The sequence below is a fragment of the Acyrthosiphon pisum genome, chromosome A2, assembly GCF_005508785.2.
Source record: "Acyrthosiphon pisum isolate AL4f chromosome A2, pea_aphid_22Mar2018_4r6ur, whole genome shotgun sequence".
NCBI classification, from domain to species: Eukaryota; Metazoa; Arthropoda; class Insecta; order Hemiptera; family Aphididae; genus Acyrthosiphon; species Acyrthosiphon pisum.
Genome location: NC_042495.1, coordinates 8,710,396 through 8,723,060, shown reverse-complemented (window position 1 = coordinate 8,723,060; position 12,665 = coordinate 8,710,396). Strand labels below are relative to the sequence as shown.

The 12,665-nt window shown below is 30.5% G+C and overlaps 1 protein-coding gene across 3 annotated transcripts in view; it reads left to right on the top strand.

The window, feature by feature from the left end:
* LOC100163790 (FGGY carbohydrate kinase domain-containing protein) overlaps nucleotides 1–12,665 on the top strand; it is a 60,482-nt gene that overhangs the window by 23,969 nt on the left and 23,848 nt on the right. For 2 of the 3 annotated variants that reach the window (XM_029490914.1, XM_001947052.5), the window contains exons 2-10: nucleotides 1,618–1,804; nucleotides 4,426–4,537; nucleotides 5,519–5,762; nucleotides 6,274–6,401; nucleotides 6,504–6,683; nucleotides 7,443–7,644; nucleotides 8,251–8,401; nucleotides 8,987–9,061; nucleotides 11,522–11,838. In XM_029490914.1, the coding sequence (XP_029346774.1) occupies nucleotides 1,631–1,804; nucleotides 4,426–4,537; nucleotides 5,519–5,762; nucleotides 6,274–6,401; nucleotides 6,504–6,683; nucleotides 7,443–7,644; nucleotides 8,251–8,401; nucleotides 8,987–9,061; nucleotides 11,522–11,838 (1,583 nt within the window). In that variant the 5' untranslated portion in view covers nucleotides 1,618–1,630. Of the gene's footprint in view, nucleotides 1–1,380; nucleotides 1,458–1,617; nucleotides 1,805–4,425; nucleotides 4,538–5,518; nucleotides 5,763–6,273; nucleotides 6,402–6,503; nucleotides 6,684–7,442; nucleotides 7,645–8,250; nucleotides 8,402–8,986; nucleotides 9,062–11,521; nucleotides 11,839–12,665 lie in introns of those variants that run through there. The other variant, XM_016801927.2, reaches the window with a different exon arrangement.

Genomic DNA, 12,665 nt, shown 5'->3' with positions numbered 1-12,665 from the left:
TATTCAACAGACATTAATAAAATCATATTAAAATATAGTGTAATTTAATGCTTATATATTATACAAGAGGACGCAATTGGAACATAAAAAGGTATGAAAAAATAATTTACCTATCCGACTTGTGGACGCAATCGACATCACGGCTCAGTAACATTTAATAAGTGATATGGGGACGCTCATTTTTTTAAAGTAACAGAGTCCCCCTACTTTAATTTTGCCAAGTCGAGCACTGGTCGTGTATCGAGTCGTCTTATCAACAGTAATTTCAGATTTATATTAGCAGTATCGCCTATTACCTATTATTCCCATTAACCTTAGATTTATTTTTACGTAACGGCGGTTGTCGCAATACGTGTTTTTTACCACATGACTATTGACGAATAATTTACGCCACGGAAAACTATAAAAAAAACACTAACACGGCGTATACTATTCCAGCCTGCTACAAAGTGAGATTTTAAACGAGCGACAGAAACATAATATTATTTTAAGTCACATTTTTTTTAGGGGTAATTTAATTCATTTTGAACACGATAATTATTAAAAAAGATGTTATAACGTTTTAGAAAATATTTTTTTTTAATAATTGTGAGTCGTTACAAAACAATATACTTGATAAAAAAATTACATTTTCATCATTATGAATTTTTAAGTTTTATAATTTTTTTTAATAACAAATTGACAAGATCCATTTTTAATTTTATATGCTGAAGCAAACTACTTTATTTGAATTATTTGTATGAAAAAAATTTTAGACGAATAGACACTTAATTAGTTATAAGTAGGTAGGTGTTTAAAGTATTGATGAGTATTGGGTGGTGTAATGAAAAATATTTTACGGTTAGGTACACCTGCATGTCATAACACTCCGCTCATCGTCTAAACTTTAAATATTCAAATCATAATCTACTCGTCCAAAATCCGATTTTAATAAATCAAAGTACATAGGTACCCCCTAAAATATTCTGATTTTTAATAAGGAATTAAAAAAATGTATGTTGTCTTTAAAATGAGTAAAAACTTAAAAGCTACCTATTTAACGATGAAAAATGTAAATATTTTTTTTAAATCTTGTTTTGTAACTAAACATTTTTGAATAAACAATATGATAATTGATGAAGTATTGGATTTTCTGCCAATAAAACAACTACACAGTGTAGGATTGAAAATCAGTTTTCTTCTTATTATTATTACCTATAATGTTGTTTACAATTTCATAATTTATAAAGAGGTAGGTCTATTATTTGATTTATTTATAGAAAATAGGAGGTACCTATAAACTGCATTTATAATAGATGCCTTAACCGGATATTCTAGTTTATTCTTTAGGCAAAAAACATGTTTAGCATAATAAGCTGTTATCGTTAATGCGTTCGCATTCCTAATTATTGAAAGTATATAATGATTGACGCACCTTCCTTCCAACGTAGGTATACGTGTATGAAAAACATTACTAGGTATAGACGTAGGTATAGTTTTAATATTCTAATATATTATGATACAGACATACAGTTGTTCAATATAAATGTTAAATATATCGTAAAAATGTTCGTGTACTAGAATATTATGTTAACACTGTTTATTGTTATTACTTATTATTTATTTTATAAATTGTAGGAACAATAATAATATGTATTTCGTTGGAGTGGACGTCGGGACGGGAAGTGTTCGGGCGGCGTTAGTCGACGGTACAGGACGAATTCTAAAAAAATCTACTAATGCTATTCAAACGTGGAATCCCGAAGAAAATTTTTATCAACAATCGTCCGAAGACATATGGCGCAGTTGCTGTAAAGTCGTGCGGGTAAGGAACGATAAACTATTACTATCTAATTATTTGTCTCTACATAACGATAACACGACTATATCATTACACCAGTCTATATTATTCAAAAATTATCGATGACATTAATATGCTCTTTGGTATAATACCTACCATTTTAGATTCTGAGTGGAATGATGAATGTATTGATTTTACAATGATGTGTGTTTTTTTATTTTTATTTTTTTGTTTTTGTGTCTGTCATCACCTTTTAGGACAGTAAAAGTGCTTGGGATTTCTTCAACAGTATCTTTTCTGATAGGAAAGTGAATCTAGTTGGTACTTTATGGGTCAAAAGTAAAAATTTCCCAGTAGTTTTCAAAAGCAACGGGAAAAACAAAAGAAAAATTAAGGAAAAACAGGAATTTTTACGCAAAATCTGTTTTCGAAAAAATCGATTTTGGTTTTTAGCGCAACTCTAAAACAAATGACCGTAGGTACATGAAATTTTTATTGAGTGTTTATATTAGCATTTTCTATACACCATAACATTTTCCAAATATTTTGACTTATTTTGAGCTGTTTATGGACATTTGTAGTTTCCGTTGTTTATATTTTTGTTTTCTATAAATATTAATAAAATTTTATTTGTTGGTTAAAAAAGCTTGAAAATGTAATAGAAGGTTCCTATTATATTGTTTCAAAGGCAGATGAAAAAAATTAAAAATCCGTAGTCACAATTTTTTTTTATAAGCATCTAAAGTCAAATATTGACAAAATACGTAAAAATGACAAAAATTTGCAAATTATTTCGAGTTAGAAATTCATGAAAAATTTTCTTTTTAAATCTAAGATTTGAAAATGTAATACAAGATTCCTCATAAGTTTGCCTACCTTTTTCAAAAAAAAAAAAAATGTCTATAGCAAGTCAAATTAAATTTTTATGAGCGTTTAACATTTATATTTTTACAACATTTGATATTCACTCGAATTCTCATGTTACGATTTTCTTATTTTGTTGTAATTAAAATAAGAATGACTGTAGATACTTGAAAATTTCACTGAATGTTCATATTAGCATTTTCTATACACAGTAAAATTTTAAAATAATTTGACTCTTTTTGAGCTTTTTGCGGATATTGTCAGTTTTCAATTTATTTAGTTTTTTTTTTCTATAAATATCAATATAGTTTTATCTGTTGGGCCAAAAAATGTAAAAATGTAATACAAGGCTCCTGATATATTTCTACAATATCAGTTGAAAAATATTATAAATACATAGGCACAATTTTTTTTATAAGCATTTAAAGATCGAATTTTGACAAAATTTATCAAATTTAAATTTGAATAATTATTTTGTAGTTAAAAATGTATAAAATGTTCAACTTTTGTATCTAAGATTTGAAAATTTAAAACAAGATTCCACGTAAGTAATTAATTTTGTTACCAAAAAATCTAAAAAATACATTTACGCAGTTTATTTTTATAGTCATTTTAAGTTCAAATTTGGACGAAATTACATATTAAAAACCTAGAACTATTTTAGTTATTTTGTTGTGATCGTGTAATATTATTCTTGGGTATACTTGAAACTTCTAAAGTATACTATTATATATCTATGATAGTATCACGGTTTGTTGTTGATGTATAACGCGTTATAAGTACCTAATAGATATTGTGATATGATTAAATTGGAATTAATTATAGGTACCTAATACCTATTATAGGTCAATTTTTTTTTTAATACCATAGACTATATAATATTATGTCTTATACCTAGACCAGGGACGGATCCAGGGGGGGCCTAGGGGCCCAGGCCCCCCTCCCAGACATATTTTTTAATTCTACAGATCCTAAAACTTACTATATTACTATATTTCAAATCACATAATATATGTCTGATAATATAATATATTATTATACGCAATATCTACTATTTATTAAGAATAAAGGATAATAATTTATTATAATTGTATTTGTGTTGTAAAAAAATTGTTGGCCCCCCCCCCCCAGATCTTTGCTCTGGATCCGTGTCTGACCTAGACTGACATACCGTCTCCGCTCAGAATCGTTTTTCTTATACAATGATATTATATCCTTGAATTCAAATTTAATACCATCCATTATACAATGACCCATTTGTAACCTACTGTACAGCAGAGCGACATCCACTTACCCACCTTTTTAATATTAAACTTATATGGATGCGTCATTCTGTACACAATAAATCTGCAGTAAGCCACCACGATTGATACCATACTAAACTGCAACATGATAAATCTCTTTTCTCTCTTGTTGAAATGCAAATTTATTTAACGTTCAGAAACATCTGTGCAAGTGAAAACTATATCTCTTATTCTCTTCTTTGTGATTCTGGCCTAAAAGTATAAGTTTAAGATTTAAATTTCTAAGATATAGGAATGCCGTATCCATAATACGTTAATATACCTCTATACGATAAACATTTGAACGCGATTCATATATGTATATGTTATGTATTACTTAATACATCTAAGACATGTGTACGCTGGCTTTTCAGAATAAGGAATGACTTTTATTAAGAACAATATAATTATACAGTATATCATATCTCTTATCTAATAATAATGATAATTACAACAGTATATAAATATATATATATTTATTTATTGTGCATAATATAGGAAGTCACCGAAGGAGTATCATCGGAGGCGGTCGGAGGTATCGGATTTGATGCTACGTGTTCTCTAGTAGTCGTGGACAGTGATGGACTACCATTATCAGTAAGCAAAAACGGTAAGAATTTTTTGTTATATCTTTCATAAATAGATGTTTATAATAATAATCATATACAAATGCTCATAGAAAAATTAATGTTACTTTCCAATAAACTTTTTTTTGTTTCAACATTTCTCAAGGCTATATTAACTACCTGAAAAAGATTTAAGATATATCGTAATTGATACTATTCATTGAAAATGCTAATATAAATGTTTGGTGAAAATATAAAAAGTCTGCGGTTATTAGTTTTTGAGTTACACCAAAAAAATTAAATCGATTTTTTCAAAAGTTGGATTTTTATAAAAATTACCAGTTTTTTATATTTCTTGACGCTTTCTAAAATTACTTGAAATTTTCAATTTTGACCTCCCAAAAGTACCAACTATAGATTCACTTTTTTATCAAAAAAGATGCTGATATCGAAAATTGGAGCTTTTTTACTATCCAAAATTTGGCAGACAGACAGAAAAAAACATTGTTATTAAATCAATACATTCTTTTGCTCCGCTCTGAATCTAAGATAAATAGGTAGTTGTCCGTGTGCATAATATGTATCCATTATGCATTCCTAAACGGCTCGCGGCTGTACAGATTTTGATACAAATTTTTCTGTGTGTTTGAGTGGTTCCCGGGATGATTTAGATTCACAATTTGACCAGGTAGCTCCAACTCGAGGAGGTGCTCAAACAGGGATATTGAGATTTAAAATGGACTTATGAAAAAATAGTGGTTTAATAAATGGTTTATAAATGGTTGCTATTGGTTATAGAAGAAATATTTAGTAGAAATACTAATTTATTATTTTATTGGTTAGCATTGGCTTATCGGGCAGATCAGGTACAAGCATTAAATCGAATTTTCGCACATTGCCTACAAAGGTGGCCGATTTGCACTTATTGCATCGAGTTATACTCAAAAGGAGTTGAATAATCACAATTTTTAGGGGCGACGAATTGCGCGGGATGAGCTACTAAATATATAAATATATGATTATAGGAGAACGAGAACAAAATGTAATACTGTGGATGGACCATAGGGCAAAGAAGGAAGCGGATCTCATCAACACAACGAATCATCGAGTGTTAAAGTATGTGGGAGGCAAAATATCGTTAGAAATGGAAACGCCGAAAATTCTTTGGCTAAAAAATAATTTACCAAAAAACACGTTTTGGCAAAAAGTGGGTAGGTTCTTCGATTTACCCGACTTCCTTACTTGGAAAGCCACGGATGCCGTCTCCAGGTTAGTGTGCATATAATAATATATATTATATAGCAGTGGTTTTCACTTGCTTGGTCACATGTGCTTCAGAAATAATTCACATACTGCAATAGTTACCTATACTTTTAATAGTTAATTAAATTATATATATAGATATATAATAGGTCATAAAAAATAAAAATAAATATTAATCAATTGTGCGGAGCCAATAAAATGAATATAATATTATAATAATGATATATTAATATAGTAAATTAATTAAAATTTGATCTGTTTTTGCTTTTTACTCAATAAAATATATAAACCAGTAGGTACTTTTATTGTATTATATTAATCAGCTTTAATTTGTCTGAAACATAAATAAAAAAAAAATAAAAAAAAATAGGTTGGGAGTCCAATACCGTTGAAAACCGCTGCGTGTATATTTACACTTATAATATAGTAGGTATATCATAATGCTAGAAAAATAGCAATTAATATATAAACCAACACCGGTGACTTGCTATACAAAAAAATACTGTTTTTTTTATAGGTCACTATGTACGGTTGTCTGCAAATGGACGTACTGTGCAGATCAGGCGTTGGGTAGTGGTTGGGATCGCTCATATTTCGAAGAAATTGGTCTGGACGACTTGAGCCAAAACAATTGGTCGGCGATAGGTTAGTATCTGCATTCTTTCATCAGGTCATGATGTTTACCAGGCTATGACCATGGTAGTCGTTATACTTTTAAATCAACGCCTTTTCTTTTTCCTAAAACAGGCAACGAAATATTTGAGCCAGGACGACCATGTGGCAGTGGGTTGACCGATAACGCAGCCCGTGAAATGGGACTAACCGTTGGAACTCCGGTGGCCACATCATTGATTGATGCACATGCCGGAGGACTGGGAATGATCGGGATTGGATCAAAAAATCCGACTGAATTCAAACACCGATTGGGTAAGTATTATATACGTACTTACTACTTATATATTACTACGGGATTTTCGATTTTACGACTTCCAAGTTATATATTTTGCACCTCATCTTCTAAATCTATAATAGGTATCTTTTACCTACCGGCTACCCTATTGCAACATATTATATTAGTATACAAAATAAAATCTTTTCTGATTTTTAAGTGTAGAAATCAAAACAATTAAATAAATTGCAATGAAAAATATCGAAAAATAAGTAAAGATATTAGTTGGTATACATATTTAATGCAAGTCATTTTAGCATTATATAGCTATTTCTATTGCAACTCCGTACCGCGTTGCACATGTCTTTTTGATAGATATAACTATATAAGTATATAATTACTTTCATAATATAGTAATATTGTATAAAATATATACCTACATATACCTAATACAGTTATATCTATAGACTATATAGTAGAAACTCGCTTATTATCTATTACCTATAATTTGTACAATATTATATAAAATATATAAAATAGTGTTATTTTGATTTTGTGTGATACAATTAGTAAAGACTACATAAAAACGTAATTCTTTCCATTTTTTACACACAAAATTTGAAGGACTGCTTTACAGCATATATGTACAATACTTATCTAATAAACTGCACCTATAGAGCCTATAGGTACAGGTAATAATATACCTAGGTATGTTATGTATGTGTTAATGCGTTATGCTATATGATGTGCTATATAAAATGTACAATATATTTATGTTTATGCTAATGATTCTGCAGTGATGATTGGGGGCACGTCGACATGTCATATGTTACTCAGCGACCAAGAAGTATTCGTAGACGGTGTCTGGGGGCCATACTACGGTGCCATAGTACCGGACCTGTGGCTTCTGGAAGGCGGCCAATCAGCCACGGGCAAGCTGATCGATCACGTGATCAACACTCATCCGGCCGCCAAACATCTGAACGTCACGGAAGACGTGTGAGTACATAATATATAGTTATTGTATAGCTATATAGCATATATATTATTATAATATATTAATAAAATAAATATATAGGGCTAAAGACTTCTAGTACTTAAGAATCCCAAAATATGAATGCACTTAAAAAACAAGAAGTATGTTCTAATGCAGCGATTCTCAACCTATTTTTATATCCGCATACCACCTACACAGTTTGACCGTTTTTATGTACCATTTGACTAAATACCCTTTTCTTTCCGGATCAAAAATGTATACGTTATTTTACATGAATAGAATTTTATTTTATTAAGAATTACAAAATTATGACAATATAAGCATTAAAGCATTTAATGCACAAAAAGAAAGTTAAATATGAAAATTATTATTAATATCCAATAAATCAAATAATATTTAATGTAAATAATGATCTACTTTTTTTATAAAGGGAGATTTACGTAAACGTAGTTTTTTAGACGAAAAATTAAAATAGTACATGCCTACATATACTAACATGTACTTACACGTTATAATTGCACTGGTTTAAGTTTTTCCATTTTTTTTTTTTTACCGAATAATTCATTTTTTACAATTGCTATTATTGTATTCATCCGCTTTTATATCAGGAGAGCGGAAGACTACCTGAACGGGTTACTCGTGAAAATGGCTGCAGACAGAGGTTTGGATGCAATCGATAGGTTAACCGAAGAGTTTCACGTATATCCTGATTTTCACGGCAACCGATCGCCCGTAGCGGATCCTACGCTTAAAGGAATGGTACGTGTGATGGGCTTTTGAGAAAATGCCACAATATTTGTTGTATATTAAAATAAAATGTATATATATAAATATATATGTACAATATTTTATGAATGATAAAAGTAAAAAAGGTGGACTAATGGGTACCCCTCTGCTGTACAGTAGTTGTAATGGATGTGTTATATTTAAATACAATGATAAACCATTGTATACGAAAAACGATTCTGAGTGGTTAGCGTAGTCCTTAACAAGGTCTCCTTATAATATTATTATTTTTTATTCGTTGCTATGATAATAAAGACATCGTTGGAAATTAAAATCCCATTTTTAACGGTTTTTTGTAATTTATCGATAGTTTTTCTAAAACTACTTGGGATTTTCAATTTTGACCTCCCAATGAAATTCACTTATTAACATTTTCTGATTTTCGAGTAACAATTATTATAATAAATTTAGCGAGCTAGTATAAACATATTGTAAGATATATGAAAATATAAGCCTATTATAGTATCATATATCCGTTAGTTATCTATTTCACTTTACTCCAGATTGAACTACAATACAAAATATAAATATTATATTATATTTAATGATGTATTTTAGGTGGTCGGGTTGACGCTATCCGTGGACCAAGAGAACTTGGCACTTATATATCTGGCAACGATACAGGCGCTGTGTGTAAGTATATAATAATTTAATGTATATATTAGGTATACCTACACTTTTTAAACAATATAATATAATATGTTAAATCAATTTAAATTACATATTATAATCATATTGCAATGAATCAAAAAAGGGACTAACACTGCTAGCAGTGGTATTACTATAGAGTCCAAAATGGAGGGAAATGGCGACTATGAACGGTATATGCGCGAAACGTTTCACTTCTCTTGTGAGCCAGAGTCTTTTTATAATATGGCACATGAAACAGTTTTCTGTATTCAGTAGTGTATTCAATGAGGGCATTACCCAAATTTTGAGTCAGATAAATGGGCACCGATGCTTGAGATTTAAAGTACTTACCCTAAAACCAATAATTTATTTTTATTTTTATTTTTACTATACAGTACGTTTCATTAAAATTTTAGAATTTATCTATTAATAAAATATTCATGATAAAATAAAATATATAAAGAGAATGTCAAAAGTAAAATGTTATGGTTAAAATAAAATGTAGCACGCTATTATATGATTTCCACTTCAGAGAAAATGTAAGAATCATAATCATAAGTATTGGGGGTTTTAACGTACCTATAGTTTAAAAAATATCGAGTAGCATGCTTAATGCTACATTATAAGTTAATTTTTACTTAATAACAAATAATGAAAAAATAAAGTCCAATAAAAAACATTTTAACTAAAGAAATTATTAATCATGAGCTGTTCAAATTGTTCTAACTCCTTTGTTCTAACTCATCACGTTTCAGTTCTCTGTACGCTTTCTGATACCTAGTATTAATTAAAGTTCATAATTCCTGAGATATATTTACTTTTAAGCAAATAATTCTAAAACAAACTATATACTTAAGCTTATTCTTTTTTTTTATTTTTCATTACATTTTATACATTTGATACAAATCCTGGATAGTAAGTTTTATTAAAAACTATAAGTAACCATAACCACGAAAACCTAATGAAAAATCGGTCAGAAACAAAAAAATATTTATGTTAAAACCGCAAAACCACTTTTTATAATTTGCCTGTACCCATAATATATACGGCGGAAAAGCTGTGTAAAAATGGGAAGGATTTTTATACTTTATATTATCATAGATATTGGCTGGATACGACTTTTTTTTGTGGAAACCGATATTTGATTTAATTAAATTTCTAACAAAATTTAGCATGCTACTATATACTTTTCCACTGCATTTTATTCAAATACATATTTATGATTCATCAATTTTCCTTGCAGAGGAAAAATATCTTTAATTTAAGCCTTGATAAGTACAGGCATAGGTGCATTTTTGTAAAATTAGTATGTACTATTTTATAAAAAAAAATTAAAACAGCAATTCGAAAGAAATTTATACGCAGCTACCTACCCACCTAAATTTTTTTTTTATAAACAAATTTATGATAACACTTGTTTTGGTGCGTTATAATGATTTTATGAGTATTTATTTTTGGTATTGTGTGAGACTAAGTCACGTAACTCCTTATAAGTATGTCTATAGTTGTTAAATATTAATGGAAAATGCGTGGTACTTTAATATACTTAATTGTCCCTGAAGAACTATATTTCTAAATACACCACTAGTTATAATTTATATTGTGGGTACTTTCAGGGATCAAGAATCAAGAGTGACTTATTAAATGTTGTAATTAATTATTATGATATTTAGACATTTAGACATTTAGTTATGACTTTATGAGGTTTTGTGGCGTCATAATGTGAATATCATTACAGTATACCAGATACCTGTTAGTATAAAATATACATACTTTATTGTCTTAAACCGATGTATAACGACTAATGATAATGGCATGTATAATATTATACCGAGTGACTTATTTAACCCACTACGCTAATTTTTTGGACTTCAATTAATATTTTTTTATAAAGGTAGTCTGAATTTTATTGAAGTAATTATATATTATATATATTATAAAATATAAGCTATAACACTATGGTTGTTGACGTCTAGTAGGTTAGACATAGTTAGATACGTATTAAAATCAAAACATGTGTGATATATTCAAATATTGAATATTGTTGTCTGTTAATCATAACTGTTTTTATATCGAACATTGAATGAATAAGCTTTTTTATATATAGTCATATAGACGCATGTCTATTGTCTTAATGCTCACATAAATCTGTTTCATCGAACATCTCCGGTTACCTTTCTCCCTAACATAAACAAATGCCTATATTTAGTAAGCCCATGAATGTCACACATTCACTCAACTATTATAGACTAATATAGAGCTGTAGGTAGATGTAAGTCGTGGATAACTATACAATCTATGCAAAAACCACAACAACAGTAATTGACCGAAAAGTTATAATATTATATGTATGGTGATAATGTATATTGTATTAATAATATGATTTACAATATTTACATATGTACTTATTCGTTCACGCTTCTATACCACGTGCATTAAATTGTTGCATGCACTTCGGTCCAGTACGGGACCAGGCACATCATAGGATCGATGGAGAAAAAGAGCGGAGGATCGTTAAACGTGCAAGAGATCCTCGTGTGCGGCGGACTCTGCCGAAACCGGACGTTTTTACAGTGTCAGGCTAACGTCGCCGCGCTACCAGTACGTACTTCCACGGAAGACGACTCCGTCCTGATCGGTTCAGCCATGTTGGCCGCAGCCGCGTGGACGTCGTCCAAATCATCGGCTGAACTCCGCCCGTGGTCTTCATCACTCGGGGACGCCATTACGGCAATGGCCAGCGACGCGCGCACTCTACACCCTTCGTTGGATTTGCAGGAGTAAGTAACACCATTGACTGTGGGAAAATAGTCACTTGTTTCATATACATAGTTTGTGATAACATATTGATACTTATAATAACCCTGCCTTCTTATCAGTTCGGACGTTCGGTGTTGACCTGCACGTATGTACAATTGTCCGCTATGCCATCGCGTTTTTAGTTATGTAAACAGTTAACAGTTCACCGGTTTCACTCCGTTGAACGCGTTTTCATTCCAATATAGATAACACCACCTCTCCGAAAATTTCTAATCCCAAACAGTCGCTGCCAATTGCCATCATCTCCAAATTCACCTATCCAAATAGGAAAAAAAACCAAGTAATTTGTTTCGCCAAATAAATTCGTTGTCCTGGCTATCAAATAGGACAATAAAATCCAACCCGACACCTCTCGTGATACTTCTAATATAACCAACGAATTTACAAATCATCATCAGCAGGACAACATCGAGGCTCCGCCAATATATGTTTAGAACATCACCAACGCTACTCTGAATTTGAAAATATGTTAGTACAAATCACCGGTCCTAACGGGTTCTCTTGTAAGTCTACGTCTTCTTTTCTAATTGTTCGACCTCATGGACGCCAAATGTTTAACGTAATCATAGATCATTTAATGGCCACCAGTGCCTGTTTTCATACTTTCATGTTGCCAATACCCTTACAAGGCTATAATCAGAAACTAGCACCACACAACACTCATCTCTGATACATCTGATGCACACTCGGAGTTAGGTCACTCCATCCAGACGAGTCATGGACGTCATCAAAAATGGCCACCCATACCCACTGTTTCTACTAGAGTTAAATCCCAACGCCAACAATA